Below are 19,096 nucleotides of genomic sequence, written 5' to 3' on the forward strand. Positions count from 1 at the left end.
TCTTTTTTCCCCATATTTTGCAGTCAAATTGTTCCTCGTTAAAATCAGATTGACTTCATGAAAGATCTAAAGTGTTAGGTTGATTTAAGAGCTGAGGAAATATGCTGCTAGTTCTGAAATTATCTCAGGTGTGATAGAATCTGGTGATGACCAAATAGAGCAACAATTGAAGAGTGGGAATGAAAAATTAGGTATTTATGCTACAGTGCCAAACATTGTACTGTAGGCTTTAAAATGATAAATTACACTATTTCCAAAAGTTTGGGTATGAGCCATTCCTTTAGTAACTCAGCCAAACATGCTAACATTTTCTCTCCTTCCTTATTCATTTTTTCGATTAGCAGTTCCTATATTTGCTTAATTGTCTGTACTATCAGGTTGGGAGGTGCGCTATAACTTTCAGTTTTCATTTAAATTACCTCCCGATCTCCAACAATTCAAGCACATCAAGTCTCACAGTCCTATTCTTGTATTTTCACCCTATTTTCCATTAGAATATCGTTTTTAATAACCAGTACTTTTCAATTTTTAAAGATACGTATTCAGACTCACAGAAATTTCATTAATATCTAACCCGATGGATGCCGGTGAAAATTCCTCTTTTCTAAAACAACCCCCATCCACCCATTACTTTTTTTTATTTGCAAATTGGTTGTAATTTCTCTAGGTAGAATCTTACTGCCAAATAGAATGAATACCAAGAGGCATGGTGTATAACTGTGTCTAATAAATGCAGTAAGGCAGAGTTAAAATCCCATCAACATCACACAGAATCAGAATGTGAGTATTAGAAAAGACCTTAAGGACCATCTTGTACATCTTGTGTGTATGTGACCAGCACGGCGTTTTAAGTGAAGTCAATAGTTTTCAGAAGAGGAAAAAGAACCTTCAGTAAAACAAATCAAAACAACTGCAAAAAAAAAAAAGGTACCATTCTAACTAACTTAGAAAAAATGTGTTTGTTTCCTGAGGTAGCAGCATAGGGATGAATCTTAGGGGGGTTATCTGCCCTCCAGCAACTGTACCTGTGTGTGTGGGGGTGGTGGTGTAAGTAATCTAATGTCTTTTGCTGAGTACTATGATGGTATTGTTTGTGTAAATGTGCTTTAGGATCACAAAAGAGGGAGCAAGTGATTAATTACACTCCAAAGTTACACCCTCAAAAGACAGGTGAATGGTCTTCAAGAACGACTAAGAATTACACAAGTGGACAAGAATGAGAGTATTTTAACCTTAGGGAACAGCACGTGCATCTCTTGCACCTAAGAGTTACAGATAAGAATCTGCAAATAGATGTTTGAAAAGGGTCGCAGCAATTGACGCTTTTAAACGGTTGCACATTAAAATCAGTTAGGAAGCTTTTAAAAATCCTGAAGCCCAGACCAATTAAAGTCGAATGTATTGGGGGTGGGGGTGGCATAAATATTTTTTAAAGCCACCCATCCCTCCACCGCCCAAGATTCCAACGTGCAGGCAAGGTTGAGAATCGCCGCTTTAACGCAGGAAGCAAAATTATTAAACGTGAATTATGAGGGGGGAAAAAGTGGCAGTAGGGCACAGAAGATGAACTGAAAGTCCTTGGAAGGCAGGGCGGCTACTTCAAGGGCAGGGACAAGAACCAAGTGGGAGAATCAGCGGTAGAGGATTTAAGGGCTGTTTCCGTGGTAGAACTGCCAGGATTTGGGGGTCGGTAAAGAACTCAGCATATATTCAACTCCGTTAAAGTGAGGTTATTCTGCCAGTGGCCCTGCTCCTACCCCTAATCAGATTTTCTCGAATCTTTTCCCACAGTTTAAAAAAAAAAAATGACGGAAACGTCTTCTATCCCACGAAAGGCGCATGGGCAGACTGTGGGCGGGGCAAAGATCTGAGAAGTCAGAAGCACGCAGTCGCAACAATTTGCGAGTCCAGAACCACAAGTCACAAACATCTGGGATGGGGTGGCCTCCCGATCGTGTTGCACCCACCTGGGGAGCGTTGATCGACACCTCAGCGCAAATTGGAGGCTTTTAAATCCCAGAGGGCGGAGAGGGCAAGGGCGGGGCAACTGCTGACGTTCGTACCGGCCCCGCCCTCACACCCACTTCCGGCGGCGCGCTGCCCCCGCTTCCGCTTTTCCCGCCAGCGCGCCGGCCCCGCCCCACTCCCACGCGCCCCCCAGCGTCCGGGCGCCCAACAGCCGGGAGAAAAGGCACAGGTTGCTGTCGGAAGCTCCCCTTTGGCTCCTTGTCCGTACTGCTTAACAACTTCCGCTTTGGGCCGTCAACAACATGGATGCTGCGGCTGCCTGGCGGAGCTGCATCTGATCGGTTGCGGGAGCGCAGCTTTTCTGCGGCGCCCGCCCCGCTTCCCCGCCCTCCCTCCTTCCCCCTGCCCCCTCCCCCCCGCCCCTTGCTCCAGTCCCTGGAGCCGGCGGGCTTGTCGCTACATGGGGGCGGGCCTCCGCGGCCGGCGCACGGCTTCCTGTTCAGAGGCGGCCTGGCGGTAGTAAGCGGCGGCGGCGGCGGCGGCGGCGACTCCGCCCGCGCCCACATCGGCGCGGTGACCGAGCGCCCGGGAGGGAGACTCGAGGTCCGCATCTTGTGCCGCTGCGCCAAGCCCGGCTCTGCGCCGCGATGGCCCCAGTGCAGCTGGAGAACCAGCTGGTCCCGCCCGGAGGCGGCGGAGGGGGCAGCAGCGGCCCCGCGTCAGCCCCGGCGCCTCCTCCTCCGGGAGCCGCCGTGGCGGCGGCCGCTGCGGCGGCGGCTAGCCCTGGCTACCGGCTAAGCACCCTCATCGAATTTCTGCTGCACCGGGCCTACTCGGAGCTCATGGTGCTGACTGATCTGTAAGTGCCGCGAAATCCACGCCTGCTCCCCAGCCCCCCCTTCCCGCCCAGCCGGCTGAGAGGTTCGCACCTCCTTCTCCCCAAAAGGCTGCTGCTTTCTCCTCTTTGCTGGACTGCTTAGTCTAGAATTTTTGAACTCTTGGGGCCCAGCGGAGGTGGAGGAGAAGCTTTGCGTTTGGGGTCTTTCTGGAGATGAAGCAGCCGAGACTTGTGAATTATGCACGTTGTTAGACTCCCTGAAAAGCCAGTCCTTGGAATTTTTGCTCGATTTGCCAGCTGAACCCTATTGATTTCTTGGTTGGAAGCTTTCTAGCCCAGACCCCACGATTACGGTTTAGGAATACATACTATTCGAGTTACCAAAAAAACCCCCAAAAAACCCAAAGGTGAGAAATTGTTTTACAGCTTCTTACGGTACATTTTAAATGTGGGTTGTAATTACTCCTGACAAAGTTTGAACTCAGGAGATGTATTGTGTATAAAATAATGTGAAATTTTGGATTCCAAGTTTGTTTGTTTTTCTGGAACGTTTGGGACTGAAGTCTTCACGCATTTAGTGTAAGGTTTTTTTGTAACTAGCCTGCTGTTATTGTCTCTTGGGGTATGAACGGAGTTTATAAATCACCAAGTTACCGGGTGAAATGCCTTGGGACATGATTAGGGTGTTAATCTCTTCAGAATAGGATCGGAATACACTGTAAAGATTTTCAGGTGTGTGAAGAAACTAAATTTTAGGGGTATATATACTTGAATTGCTGTTTTACATGTTTAAATTCATGTTCAGAAAAAGTAAGAATTACTAGTTTTCATCTAGATTCGTTTTAATCTTTTATCTATTGGTAGGCTCCAGATCAGTGTATTCAGTTGAAATACACGAGTATGTAGGTATTAGGCTGTGCAGTGTCACAGTAATTTGTTGCTATAGACTGTTACAATATTTTTTTTTGCAGATGACTTAAAGAATTAGAATAGGCTCCACTTATTCCTGTAAAACATCATTCTGAGAATTTTGATATACTGTACTTTACAGAAAGAAGCCTCCCCCCCCCGCCGCGCCCGTGTAATGAGAAACTTAAATCGCTGTCATGATGAGGGATTATTGTGGTAATATACTTCTCTGCACCATTAGTTGTTGGATTTCATAAGAATTTGAGTATCCATGAGAAAATATCATGTACCCGTCCTATGTAGAGCTATGGGAAACTGTTGAAAACTGCCGCCATCAGTGTTTGTGTAATTTGTATAATTTGTTTCTCCATAGGGCATTTGTAGCACTTCTTTGAATTGTGTTGTTGTTACTGTTTCAGGACTTAGTTATGAAAAGAAACATTTTATTGCTGTAGAATGAGTATATAGTTTTATACTTCATCCTGCACCCTTTATAGGTTGATGATTCCCATACTTATTTCTCCAGCACAGGCGTCTCCACTGAGCTGCAGGCTCTATCCAGGTGCCTACGTTTAAGTACCTAATGGGCATTTCAGTGGACCAAGTCCAGAACCAAACTCCTGATTCCATTCGATGCCCCCAAAACTTTCCTATCTCACTAAATAGTACCTCCATTCTTCCTTTTGATGCTTTTAGGCCAGAAATTTTGGAGTAATTCTTGGCTTCTCTTTCTTCCAATCCCACACTCAGTACATTAGCAAGTCTTGTCATCTCTGACTTCAGAATCTGACCACTTTTCAACGTTTCCATCAAGTGTTAATCTTTTGCTCGTGTTACTGCAGTAGTCTGCTAACTGGGGCCTCTGCTGCTACCCTTGCCCCTCTACGGTTTTTCCTCCATAAAATAGCCAGGATGATCCTTTTTTTTTTTTTTTTGCGGTACGCGGGCCTCTCACTGTTGCGGCCTCTCCCGTTGCGGAGCACAGGCTCCGGACGCGCAGGCTCAGTGGCCATGGCTCACGGGCCCAGCCGCTCCGCGGCATGTGGGATCTTCCCGGACCGGGGCACAAACCCGCGTTCCCTGCATCGGCAGCCGGACTCTCAACCCCTGCGCCACCAGGGAAGCCCCAGGATGATCCTTTTAAAACTTATTTGCTCACAACTTTACCGTGGTTCCCCATCTCACTTAGAGTAAAAACTTTTTATAGTCACCTATATAGAGAGTGACCATAAAATTTATGGTCCAAGTCAGGACACTTTTGAGCATGAAAGGTGGTGCTATTAATAGCAATGGCAGAACGACAGGCATAAACCGGGACTATCTTGAGCAAACCAAGACTGTGGTCTACCTTTAATATCCTACATGATGTGTCTTTTCTCCCTTACCTCTTTAACTTCATTTCTAATACTCTCCTTGCTTCTTCTGTTTCAGCCGCGCTATTCTTATTGATCTTTCTTGATAGGGTCAGGCACACTCCACCTGAGAGCCTTTGCTCTTCTCACAGAAATCTGTGTGGCTTGCTTTCGCATTTCCTTTAGGTCTTTGTTCAGATGTAACTCATCAGAAAGACGTTTTGGTGATCACCCATGAGCAGTACTCTGCCCCTTCAACCTATCCTTCTTACTCACTGCTTTGTTTTTCTACAGCACTTACTGTTTGTTGTCTGTCTCCTCCTCACTGGAAGTTCTATGAGGACAGGGATTTTGAGTTGTTTGCTACCTTCCCCAGGGCTTAGAACAATAACTGTTCTAAGTCAGGGCACCTGTCATTGTAGACCTGGGGAATTTAAGGGGAAAATTCACTGTTGCTCTTGATACCTAGGTATATAAAATAACTTTTTTCTCTTTTGATTTGTGGTAACCAAAATTGGTTTAGGAATATACCTTGGAAGTTCCTAAATCATGTATTTTTCCTTGTTCCAGGTAAAAACTGCCAGGATTAATGTATTAATATAAAACCAGTGTTCAAGGTATACTTTGAGTCTTATTTCTGCCACATTTGATGCTTGTCTGTGGACTATTGAAAGTAAAAAAGGTGGTTTGTTTTTGGTCCCAGATTTCTATTTTTTTTCCTTTTGCTTGTTCATTTCCTCCCCCGACTCATGTAATACATGCTTTCATTTTAAAGTTTACATTCTGCTGTGATTTTTTAGAGACTTAGGTTCTTCCTTTTAAAAACCTCTTTTAATTAAAATCAGAAAATGCTAGGATCTCAGTCATGTAAACTTGTCTTAAAACGCTTTGGTGTAAACAAGGTTTCTGTGACTTCCTCCAAAGATTCGCCCTTTAGGGTTGGTTTTTGCCCCAAGTGGTGGATTTGTCATCCATAAAGGAATTTTAAATAGATTAGGAGGAATTGCGGGGTGGGGGGGGATGGGGGGTGGAGAGATGTAGGCAGCAAAGCCTGTCCTTTGTCCCTGAAATGACACCACCTCTGGCAAGAGATGATCCTTTTAGGGTCTCTGAGGGGGGCGGGGCGGCGGCTAGAACAATGATTCTTATTCTTTCTACCCCCAAAGGCTCTACTCTTCTGTTTTTCTCCCTCTCTCACATACAAGTATCCATGGTTCTCATTCTCTCCCTCTCTTGAGGACAGGGGAGTCTTCTCAAGGAGTGTTTTCTGGATCTTTCACAGGTATAGGAACTTCCCAGTAGCTGCTTTTACTTGCAGTCTTATAATAAGGCCTTAATTTTTGCTTCATCCTCTGATCTGCTGGCCCTTCTAGCTCCTATCTAGTTTCTTGTATCACTTGGATCATAACTTGAGCTTCCATCCCATTGTCTACCCGAAGAATTGTAGGTAACTCTAAGTCAGAGCTCATTTTAATAGTTTCCCTTCCTTGTACCTCGAATCTCTGGCGGTGGTTTTAGTTTTTCCGCACTTGTGGCATGTCGGGGGGAAGAGGGTCTAAGCGGTTCAGTGTGTATTCTTCGAGAGCCTATTAGATATAGGGGAGGCTTTAGATATAGGGGAGGCTGTTGAATCTTGGACCATAGGATAGAGGTTTACAGAATGTGGTGATTCAGGAAGCAAATCAGGATCTTTCTAAGCATCGGTGGATGTGAGAGCGTTAAATGGTATAATTTCAGGGAAAAGGGTGACATTGGTTGCTGGCTTTCGTACTGGAGAACTAGCAAAAAAGAGATCAAAATCTCACTGGAGCTGTTTAAAAGTAATCATTTGCATCTAACCAGGCAACATCATAATTCCTGTACATCCCTTGGCTGACGCTGGCCCTTTTGTGTGCCTAGCTTCTAGTTTTGCCCACCATAACAAAACATGGAGGGATTAGTGCTTGGAAGCAAGGTTCCATTGAATATGGGGAGGCTGGCAACTAAGTAGTACGTTGCATCCATGATCATTTTGGTCTTAAAAGAATATTTTCTCTGACTCTCTATGATGTAGTGTGCTAAGGTAAGACTTGGTCTTTTTAAATGTTTGAGGTTCATGCAGTATCTTTTGAAGCACTTTGAATGGAGAGAAATGTTCCTTTGTTAGTTTTTCCTTTGTAGCTGTATTGCCGGAAACTCATAAAATAAAAAAGCGTAGGGAGCCACGCAAGCCTGTAGTGTCTATTTATCCAGTTTTTCTGAAATACTAAGGTATTTAATAAGTCAAAGTAAAGACCATTATCATATTTTAATGAAGGTGTGCATGTATTTAGTCAGTTTCTTTTTTTTTTCTTCTTAGACTGCCAAGGAAATCTGATGTGGAAAGGTGAGTATGAAAAAAACCTTAAATCTGTGTCTGTGTTGATATATCTATGAGTATGTGTGTGTGTGAGTGAGAGAGAAAGTGGCGGGGTGGGGAGGTATGTGTAGGTATGGGTGGTAGAGTTGTGGACCAGGAACATAGGCGCAGAGAGCCTAGGGTGACTTCACACCATTTGTTTAAGGAGCCCTGGGAAATATAATTTCCTCATCCTCGACAATTCTTGGTATGAGGCCAGCTCTGGACCTTCTCTTCTAGAAATCTTTATTGAATCACTGACCAGGTCAAGTGCCTGAGGGGGTAGGAAGATGTAGAAAATACAGAACTAAATGGAGAAAGCTGAGGAAGAGACTGACTTTAGAAAGTTTGCTGCTAATTTATCACTTGCTGCAATGATGCTATTAGATATCTATAGAGAGTGGACATTTGTCTACTGCTGTTGCTGTTTTATAGTTAAGACAATTTTGATTCAGTTGGAGTTTGGGGCTTAAGACATTTCTAAATGCTAGTATGTTTCCATAGTCCAAAGGAACAAGATAAATTAAGCTTTCAAAGAAATTAGGTGATGGAGATTTAAACTGTGGCTACAGTATAGGCTACTTGACTCTATATTTGGAACTACTTATGCTCCTTGGTTGATCTTTTTATTAAATACCAAGTCACTAGGGCGGATTTTAGCATTTATTAGTGACTACGCTCCACTCCCTACCCCCAGTGACCTTTCTGAGAGAATTAGACATAGATCGAAAAGATAGAAGTGGAAGAGACAATTGAAGCATACCTGTATTATGGTTTGGCTGGTCCGTTTTTAAGGAAGGAAATGAAAATCAGGATTTGAACAAAAATAAACAGATGGGACCTAATGAAACTTAAAAGCTTTTGCACAGCAAAGGAAACCATAAACAAGACAAAAAGACAACCCTCAGAATGGGAGAAAATATTTGCAAATGAAGCAGCTGGCAAAGGATTAATCTCCAAAATTTACAAGCAGCTCATGCAGCTCAATATCAAAAAACAAACAACCCAATCAAAAAACGGGCAGAAGACCTAAATAGACATTTCTCCAAAGAAAATATACAGATTGCCAACAAACACATGAAAGAATGCTCAACATCATTAAATCATTAGAGAAATGCAAATCAGAACTACAATGAGGTATCACCTCACACCAGTCAGAATGGCTATCATCAAAAAATCTAAAAATAATAAATGCTGGAGAGGGTGTGGAGAAAAGGGAACCCTCTTGCACTGTTGTTGGGAATGTAAATTGATACAACCACTATGGAGAACAGTATGGAGGTTCCTTAAAAAACTAAAAATAGAACTACCATACGACCCAGCAATCCCACTACTGGGCATATACCCTGAGAAAACCATAATTCAAAAAGAGACATGGACCACAATGTTCATTGCAGCACTATTTACAATAGCCAGGACATGGAAGCAACCTAAGTGTCCATCAACAGATGAATAGATAAACAAGATGTGGTACATATATACAATGGAATATTACTCAGCCATGAAAAGAAACGAAATTGAGTTATTTGTAGTGAGGTGGATGGACCTAGAGTCTGTCATACAGAGTGAAGTAAGAAAGAGAAAAACAAATACCGTCTGCTCACACATATATATGGAATCTAAAAAAAAAAAAAAGGTTCTGAAGGACCTAGGGGCAGGACAGGAGTAAAGACACAGACTTAGAGAATGGACTTGAGGCCAAGGGGAGGGGGAAGGTTAAGCTGGGACGAAGTGAGAGAGTGGCATGGACATATATACACTACCAAATGTAAAGTAGATAGCTAGTGGGAAGCAGCCAGGGAGATCAGCTTGGTGCTTTGTGACCACCTAGAGGGATGGGATAGGGAGGGGGGGAGATGCAAGAGGGAAGAGATATGGGGATATATGTATATATATAGCTGGTTCACTTGTTATAAAGCAGAAACTAACACACCATTGTAAAGCAATTATACTCCAATAAAGATGTTAAAAAAATATATTTGACACCAGCCAAAAGTAAATAAAATACCCACAATGCATTCATTTGGGAAAAAAAAAAAAGAAAATCAGGATTTGTTCTGTCCACTCTGGGGTAGGAAGGGAAACTGGGCCTTGGAAAACCAACTCATGCTGCCTATCACTTGAGACAGCGTGGTGTCAAGAAAAAACCATATGAAAATAGTTTACAAAGGGGGATGTCTCCTTTCCAGTAGAGGAGCTCCTCTGGCGACGGAATTAGTAATATACAAATATGTTTACTCTGTGAGAGAAGAGACCTCACATCCTCTGTAAGCCGTTGCTGAGTTAGAATGACAGCACTGAGGCTCCTAGCACTGAGATGACTGCCAGATCTTAGTGTACATTTAACATTTCTGCTGTGTTCCAGTCTTGCCTGTGATGCTCTCTGCTTGTTTCATCTCTAAGGATCCTTCACAGACCCTGGCAAAGAGTCATAATTGTATCAGTGTCCTTGATTCTTCTCTTTCTACTACCAATAACCATATTGCAGGCTGAACCTTAAGGAAGTCTTTCAGGTTGTTTGTGGGCTATGTATGCTCTCAATAGGATCTAGACTCTGTGGTCTTCAGTTAGGATTATGCTTCAGCAGAAACTTTCATTTTGGTGCATTGCATCATGGTATTGCTGTTGGTGAGATACAGAGGTGTGGGTTGGATCTACAGGTCAGTGAACAGCTGTAACAAGATTAATATGTCAGAGTCCACTTGGAGGGAGGTTGGTGTCTTGCTGGGGCCTGTCATCAGTCCTGGTCTGTCGAATATTTTTTTGTGTGTCATAAGGTAAACCATGAAAGGTATGATTATCAGTTTTGTAGCTGACATGAAGTTGAGAGGTCTAGCTAACACGCTGATTGACAATGTAAAGCTTTTAGTAAAGCTTTTAAGCCTTTATGAGGAGATGATAAAAATACTGATGAGAATGGGGAGAAACAGCATTGTAGTGGGTGTAGCATAAAAATAGATATGGACAGACCTTTTAGCTTTTATTTTTAGTACTTTGTTACTGAAATTAGTTTGGTCAAGAGTTGCATAGTTAAGCTCTTTATTCAATTTTATAAATCATGCTCTTGCAAGATGGGAAATGGGCCCTTGCCTTTGTAGAAATAATACAGTTTCAGGTTTTGGTAAAGAGCTATTTCACTTCCTTTCCCTTACCAGAAAGGTTACTAATTCATAATTTCAACTTCAAACCATAATTTGGTCCCCTTTGTGACCCAGTTAACTTCTATATAATCATTTTATATTTGTGAATTTAGTATATTTTAGTAAACAACTTTTATTGCAGTATAAAATTAATTTGAAAATGTGATTCATTGCTTAAGCATTCTATTGGAGATGTTACTCTGAGGTAGAAAATGAAGTATATGCAGGTGGTATACAAAATGTGACAATTCATATTTAAATAAATATTTTAGGTGGTTCATTTCATTGTAATGGTTGTAAACAAAGACTGATTCATATTTTAGCTCAGATAAAATAAATTGTGAAATACTCCTTCAAATTTGTTGGTTCATTAAGAGTTGTTTTGTTTTATTTTAAAGGAAAATAGAAATAGTGCAGTTTGCTAGCCGGACACGCCAACTCTTTGTTCGATTATTAGCTTTAGTAAAATGGGCTAATAATGCTGGCAAAGTGGAAAAATGTGCGGTGAGTTAAACTTTTGACTTTATTTTATATAAAATAACTTTTTTGGAATGTTAACTTGTAATAGGCATAATTTCTAATTTTAGCTCTAACTTATATCTGCTGATATGTTTTGGGATACATTACTTATGTGAGTAATCATTATTTCTGTATGATAATGTATAGTATATATCTGTAGAAACTTAGTATTTGTTTATGGACACCTAATCAGAAAAAAGAGTAGGCCATATCTGGAGATGTCATTACACTAGAAGACATTAAATATGAGACTGGACCTAAAGGGGGAAAATGGTTAGCTTACATTCGTATGCTTCCTTAGAGTTTGCAAAGTATTCCCTAAATTTGCCTATTGATTTCTTGACAACCCTTTGAGAATGGCAGAGTCAGTCTTTTCTTATTTTACAGATGAGGAAATAAGGTTCCTCGAAGTTAAATGGCCTTTTCAAGGCCCCAGAGCTGACGATAGCACTTATCTGTCCCTTTGTTTATTCATCTGTTCATTCTCCAACCCTTTATTGCACACAGGGCATAAGGCATAGTGGATGGAGACTTGAGTTAGGCATAGTCCCTGCCCTCAGGAAGCTCATGGTCTTTTGACTGTTGGTTGAGTCATTCTTTTGAATTCAAAGGAGTGACCTGTAGCGAAGTGTACCAAAGATTCTAAAACATGCACCCCCTACCCCCAACAAAAGTTTTAAGCTATGTTCAAGAAATGTTAAGGAGGAGAAACATCAGTAGGGATCTTGTGTTAGCCTATTGTGCTCATAACTTGGGGAGGATGATATGGTGTTAACAGATGAGACACAAAATGAGGAGAATAGATTTCATATTGGAAAGGGTAGAGTAATTATAATAAAATGAATAAAATCTTAAAATAATGAGAGCATTTATTTATCCACCATAATTTATTTTTTGCACCCTGACAAGCTAAGTTGAAATATTTTTATAGTAACTTTACATTTGCAGGTGTACTGGGGTTTGCATATTCCATAAAATTTCCCTTTAGAAAGAAATCTACAACACCGTGTGTTTCTGCATATGATTTTCTGACATCTCGCCTCAATTTTAGCCCAGTGCATTTGCTATCCTCAGTTTCACTAGGTTCCCTTATCATTAGAAAGAAAGCTTATGTGAAAATTGCTAAAGTGAAAGGAAAAAAGAGGTTTGAAGAAGTTGAGAATTTAAAATTCTAGAATAATATATTTTTTGAAAGTTAAAAGAAGACACATTTCTAGCCAGATCTTTTGTCTCTAGGAGTAAGCTGGTATCATCCTTTTATATAGCACTGATCAAAGGGGGAGGATATTTTGTACCATATATTGAATTTTCTTTATGGGGGAAAAAGTTATTTTATTCATGTTGTCATCAAAGGATAGTTTTTATTATAAATATTAATAAACAGGCTTATTCCAAGCTTATTTACCAGAAAGTTTACAATTCATTTCATTGTTTTGCAAATTTGGGCACCAAGTCTAATGAATCTGTTTTGGCCAAAATGAAGAAGCATGGTATAGTATTTCTGAGAAGCCTAAGGTTTCTTTTCAGTAATTAGTTAATTTGAGGTAATCTTTTCCTAAAGGTATTCAGACTTTCAGTGAAGAGTTAAGTATTACTGAGGTATATAAAATCCAAGTATTCAATTTTTCAAATCTACCTTTAAATCCCTAATGGGTATTTAAATTACCTGTTTGATACTACTGAGCTGTATGTCGTTAAAATAATATCAAGCAAAATCCAAAACTCTTGGTTTTGATATTGAGCCATATTGTATTTATCTTTCATTAATTCATGGTATAGTATTTTCCTATTAGTTTTTTGAATTGGCTGTTCCAGTAAGTCGCATTCTGAATAAAGTCTCATATTGAACTTTATACATAAAGTTTTGGTATTTTTGTTTTGTGAATGTAGATACAGAGATGTGTTTTTGTCAGGGATAAAGTCCATCAGCTGGAGAATTAGAGGATTATTCACGTTTTGACACTTGTGTTCTCAACCTAATGATTGTTTAACTAGACTCATTAGAGGTTCTTAATAGATAATGACCTTTAGCCATGCCAGACATATAAAGTGTTTAGGTGAGTGTATAAATACACGGTTTATAGAACTCTAACTAATGGTAAAGCAGCCTGGATAATGTTTTAGCTAAGAAAAAGAAAAAATATCTCTCTCCTCTTTGAGCTTTTTTTAAAAGCAATCTTGAGATGTAATTCACATACCATACAATCTATCCATTTAAAGTGTACAATTCTGGGAATTCCTTGGTGGTCCAGTGGTCAGGACTCCGCGCTTCCACCGCAGGGGGCACAGGTTCAATCCCTGGTCAGGGAACGAAGATCCCGCATGCTGTGCGGTGCGGCCAAAAAAAAAAAAGTAATAAAAAAGTGTACAATTCAGTGGTTTTTAGTATATTCACAGATATGTGCAACCATTAGCAGTCAATTTTAGAACATTTTCATCACCTCAAAAAGAAAATCATTACCCTTTATCACCCCAAGTACCCCCCAGCCCTAAGCAACCTCTGCTGTCTCTATAAATATGCCTATTCTGAACATTTCATATAAGTGGAATCATAATATATGGTCTTTTGTGATTGGCTTCTGTCATTTAGCATGATGTTTTCAAGGGTCATCCATGTTGTACTTGTACGTGTGTCAGTACTTCATTTTTATAGCTGAATTGTATGGATCTACTACATTTTGTTTATCCGTTCATCAGTTAATGGACTTGTAGGTTGTTTCCAGTTTTTGGCTATTATGAATAATGTTGCTATAAACATTCATATACAAGTTTCTCTGTGGACATGTGTTTTCATTTCTCTTGGGTATATACCTAGGAGTGGAATGGTTGGGTCATACGGTAACTGTATATTTAATAATCATTTGAGGAACTGCCAGACTGTTTTCCAAAATGGCTCTACTATTTTACATTCCCACCAGCAATGTAAGAGGATTCTAATTGCTCCATGCCAACACTTGTTATTGTCTGACATTTTGATTCTGGCCATTCCTGGTAGGTGTGAAGTGGCACTTCGCTGTGTCTTTTGTTTGCATTTCTCTGATGACTAGTGATGTTGAACGTCTTTTCATGTGCTTTTGGCCATTTGTATATTTTCCTTAGAGAAGTGTCTCTTTGGTGCTCAGTTAAATTTTAAAGGAGATTGGTATTAATCATATCAACAGTTGGTATGTGAGTACTTAAGAATAAAAAAAGAGCATGATTATTAGGGACCTATATGGATTCACTGATAAGTAACTCAAAACTAAACTTTTATCTTTATTAATTTGATTTCGAAGTCAAAGAGATATAGCTGGAGCTAGTTTATTTTGAGTTGAGCAAGGTAGTTTAGAGGGTTTCATTAATAACCCTCATTTAAGGTGGAGTGATGTAGGCTCGATGAACTGTGGCACCCCACTAGGGTTGATGCACATCTTCCTGGACGGAAATCTTTAGTATTCTTTGGCCTAAGCATTTTTACAGTGTCTTGAGTGAATGGAGACTTGGGATGACCTAAATCTGAGCAAAAACCTATACGGAAGTTGAGAGAAGCAGGGTTCAAATATGTTAAAAATCAGAGTACAGTCATGCTGTAGGTTCAGGGTGGGAAAGGGGACCTTGCTTGATAGAGATTCATGCGCAGAAGATCAAGGCCTTTTAGTTAACTTCAAGCTTGCTGTGTGTTAGCAGTGTCGTGGCTGCTGGTAAGAAGTTAGTGTTGGTGGTGTTAATAGAACTCCATTTTACTAGTCATGGAAGGTAGCACTTCTGAGGGGCTGTGCTGGTCTAACTAAGAGTTAGAAAAAACATTTTTTGGTTCCAGCTTCTCTGATTATTCACTATCTTTGAGCAAGTGTCTAAACCTCAGCCTCAATTTTCTCATCTCTAAGATAATAGTAATTATCTTGTTTTGTCTATTTCCTAGAGTCGTGAAAATCAGATAATAAAATAAGTGTGGGAATACTGAGAAAATGTAGGGCATTATGTGTGCATGATGTGTTATTAATTCTGGATACCATATTTTAAGTTGATCACTGATAAACTGGAGCATTTGCAGGCAGTGGAATAGGGATGGTGAGTCAGGAATTTGGAATGTTCAGCTTGAAGATAGAGTGGGCTTCCCCTGTTTGAAGGACGTGAAAGACTTTTAAGTTTTTAAGTATTGTTCCAGAAAGGAAGTAGTTTTCAGCTTCATGATGACCTCTACTAGTTTAGGCACACTTGTGAAATGCATTGAGTAGACAACTGACGGAAAGGATTTCTATATTGGACGTGAAGTTGGCCTAGATCTCATAATGGACAATGTTTACTGTGTGTTTTATATGTTCTAGGCACTGTTCTAAAGGTTTCATATGCATAAACTCTTAATCCTCGAACAACCTTATGAGGAGGAGGAAATCATCTCCATTTTATATTGAAAAGACTGAGGCAAAGAGGGATTTAAGCAACTTGCCCAAGGTTATAGGGCTAGTGAGTTGCAGAATTAAAGTTGAGACCAAGGCAGTCTGGGTCCAGGAGACCATGCTTTTATGTCTCCTTTATTACCAATCAACTCTAGAAGTCTGAAAGAGAAAAAGCATTGTATTCTATTTATTTTTCCTAACTTGTCATATGTATGTGTAATGTTAAAGATGGAGAAACGAATCGGGAAACCTTTTATTTAAATTGATAGAAAATTACTGGTTTTTAAAAATATTTCTTCTTTCCTCAAATTACTGGAAAATTTTTTGATGAAATATTTTGAAGTATGGAAAAGCTATAGTAATTCCTCTCAGAGTTTACTTTGGAATCAGTAAATGCTATTTGAAGTGAAAAGTGGCTGGTTTTCAAGGAAGCGTAATACGTATACCCTTTGCTTTGAAGATGATCTCGAGCTTCTTAGATCAGCAAGCCATCCTGTTTGTGGATACTGCTGATCGCCTGGCCTCATTAGCTAGAGATGCTCTGGTCCATGCACGCCTGCCTAGTTTCGCCATCCCATATGCTATTGATGTACTGACTACTGGGTCTTACCCACGGCTGCCAACCTGCATTAGGGTAAGTGCATTCCTACCCCAGCCCACCCTCAAAAGTTGAAGCCTTTGGCATTGGATTCTACAATATTAATAAGTAGCCCAGCCAAAACAAAAAACTGTTCTGTATTTTTAAAATAAATATTTCGTGTAGTTTGCTTTTTTCTCTATAATTAAAATTTGGAGGGGGCGGGTTTGAAATAAATTGGAGCCAGAATGTGAGTAGCTATCAAAATGTTTGTTTATTTATTTATTTATTTATTTATTTAGGTGGGGGTGAACAGAATTATGAAGGTAACTTAACATCTATTTTAGATGTGAAAATACGGCACGCTAGTTGCTTTTTGGAAGTGTTTTTAAAAATTTGTTGTTGTGGTAGTTGTTGACTCACTTGGTGCTGTTGTATTTTATACGTCTAAGAAGTGGTGAAAGTCATCTAGTGACGTTAAGTTGGTTTCATAAATAGAACATGAAGAAGATCGTGTTGCATTACCATCTTAGCTGGGGGACTGGTGGAATCATTGACACTGTAATGCATGATAGTGATGGTCACTATTATTGGATGTAGACTGCAGAAATGAGTGTTGAGGTTCTCTTGGGTAAAGTAAGAAAATACTGTGTTAGAACAGGCGCAGGTAAAAATTATGTCTCTTTGTACATTATTTTTAGATTACTTAAACTTTTTTGTAGGATAAAATTATTCCTCCAGACCCAATTACCAAAATTGAGAAACAAGCTACACTTCACCAGCTGAACCAGATTCTTAGACATCGACTTGTAACCACAGATCTTCCTCCTCAGTTAGCAAATCTTACAGTTGGTATGTACCTGAAATACATTTTTAAAGAATTGACTCGTTAGAATATTTTTCAAACAGCTTTTGGGGTTTTATCTTTTAAAATATCCTTATGAAGCCTTGACCTACAATTTTGGTGGTGTTTGAATCCGTAACTTGTGCCATATCATTTCCCTTTAGTACCTGGAAATACAGTGCTGGTATTTGAAGCTGGGGAGTGGGCAAGATTACCTGGGGCTGGAGGAGAGACTAGGTCCTAGAGTTGAGCCTCAAGAAAATACTGTTCCTTGATGTTAGAAGAGTTGCCTTTGGTTTCTTGATGACCTGGAAGCTGGCTACTGTTTATGCAGGAACCAGTGAATTGTCTGAACACTTATGAAAGATTCTTAAGTCTATTTAAAATTTCTCGTGAGCGAGACTGAAAGTTCTAGGTTAGTGGGAAGCTGCTTATTTTCTAGCAAAGTAGACCTTCTTCTTCTTCTAAAAGCAAATGGCCGAGTGAAGTTTCGAGTGGAAGGAGAATTTGAAGCCACCTTGACTGTGATGGGAGATGACCCTGATGTTCCCTGGCGTCTTCTCAAGCTAGAAATTCTAGTTGAGGATAAGGAAACAGGAGGTAAATCATAAATAATGATTTAAATCATATGTATTGATTTAAATGTTGGGTGTTATATTATTGAAACATTCTTGCAGAATAATACGTGTGTTTAGCAATTTATCCTGTAATCTGATGCAGATTTTATGATAATTGTAACTGCCTACTGACCACAGAAGTTTCAGTGTTTCTCTAGTGTACTCTCTAGTTTTCATAGATAATTTCAGTTCTTTTTTTTAAACTCATCGTTAGTGAATATACTCTTCCTTAGTTGGTCTGTGACACAACCTGTACACTTTTCTGATTAACCACCTTCTTTTCTCCTGCCAATGGAAGATGGGCGAGCCTTGGTTCATAGTATGCAGATCAACTTTATCCATCAGCTGGTACAGTCTAGGCTCTTTGCTGATGAGAAACCTCTTCAGGACATGTACAACTGCCTGCGTATCCTTCTGAAATTTGAGCCCTGTATTTGTAAAGAATTTGTGTCCCCCAACACACACACAATTTCCATCTGCCCCTAGTCCTGAACTAGAGCAGCTTAAACTCTCCCCGTCACCCTTTTTGGGTGGAAACGGGGGTTGGGGAACTGGCCAGTGTAAAGAATAGTGATATGTCTGTAAAAACTGAAGTTTTAAATTTTACTATTGACTTTGCAGGTAAAAACTTTAAATGATAAGGTAGAAATAGTACTATTTGGAGAGAAAAAATAGTACCATTTAGTCTACCCATATTCTCTAAACTATGATGAATTAAGGGGCAACCTGGACCTTACATTTTGTTTATATTGGTTCAAAATTAAATACAAAACCTTTTTCTAAAATTATGTCACAAATTCCAACACTTTTTGTATAAGTCATTGGAGAAGTATAATAGCCAACTTTTGGGGAATAGAGCGTTTGTTAAATGAAGTTTGCTTATACTTCACTGGCTGTTGTAGTAATATCTTAGATTTGCTTAACAAGATCCATCAGATTCTTTCTGCTTATCACTTCAGTTAGAAGTGCTGCATTCCCAAACTCTAATGTTAATCCGAGAGCGGTGGGGAGACCTCGTACAGGTGGAAAGGTATCATGCAGGAAAGTGCCTCTCCCTCTCAGTTTGGAAGTAAGTAAAGTTGATTCTGGTGGGGTCATGCAATGACTGTAAATATTCTTTTTGTTTCTCTCTTTCTCTCATACATCTGATTTACCATATACCTCTGTGTACCTCTAGCAACATGATTTTGTATGGTAAAGTCCTATGGTATATAAACCACATAGGACATCCATAATTGACAGCTTTCTTAGAACATGGCATATTTTAAATATGTAGACGTTTATCTGTTTGTACTAAAACTTACTATTCTTTTTTTTTTTTTGTGGTACGCGGGCCTCTCACTGCTGTGGCCTCTCCCGTTGTGGAGCACAGGCTCCGGACGCGCAGGCTCAGCGGCCATGGCTCACGGGCCCAGCCGCTCACGTGGCACGTGGGATCCTCCCAGACCGGGGCATGAACCTGTGTCCCCTGCATCGGCAGGCGGACTCTCAACCACTGTGCCACCAGGGAAGCTCAAAACTTACTATTCTTAAAGATTAGGTTACTCTGGCTTCATACCAGATTGCTAAAAGACCA

At 40.2% G+C, this 19,096-nt stretch overlaps 1 protein-coding gene across 6 annotated transcripts in view; it reads left to right on the top strand.

Moving 5' to 3' along the window:
* The first annotated feature begins 2,168 nt into the window (after positions 1 to 2,168).
* MED14 (mediator complex subunit 14) overlaps positions 2,169 to 19,096 on the top strand; it is a 77,045-nt gene continuing 60,117 nt past the window's right edge. For 2 of the 6 annotated variants that reach the window (XM_022556320.2, XM_022556321.3), the window contains exons 1-8: positions 2,171 to 2,827; positions 7,406 to 7,432; positions 10,983 to 11,088; positions 15,943 to 16,116; positions 16,782 to 16,911; positions 17,375 to 17,503; positions 17,819 to 17,926; positions 18,457 to 18,589. In XM_022556320.2, coding sequence (XP_022412028.1) covers positions 2,616 to 2,827; positions 7,406 to 7,432; positions 10,983 to 11,088; positions 15,943 to 16,116; positions 16,782 to 16,911; positions 17,375 to 17,503; positions 17,819 to 17,926; positions 18,457 to 18,589 — 1,019 coding nt within the window. In that variant the 5' untranslated portion in view covers positions 2,171 to 2,615. Of the gene's footprint in view, positions 2,828 to 2,868; positions 3,214 to 7,405; positions 7,433 to 10,982; positions 11,089 to 15,942; positions 16,117 to 16,781; positions 16,912 to 17,374; positions 17,504 to 17,818; positions 17,927 to 18,456; positions 18,590 to 19,096 lie in introns of those variants that run through there. The other 4 variants (XM_089904616.1, XM_089904617.1, XM_089904615.1 and 1 more) reach the window with 4 other exon arrangements.

This window comes from Delphinapterus leucas, chromosome X (genome assembly GCF_059928025.1).
Source record: "Delphinapterus leucas isolate spDelLeu-1000000601 "Yukka" chromosome X, BTC_Dleu_Yukka2, whole genome shotgun sequence".
In the NCBI taxonomy this organism is placed as follows: domain Eukaryota; kingdom Metazoa; phylum Chordata; class Mammalia; order Artiodactyla; family Monodontidae; genus Delphinapterus; species Delphinapterus leucas.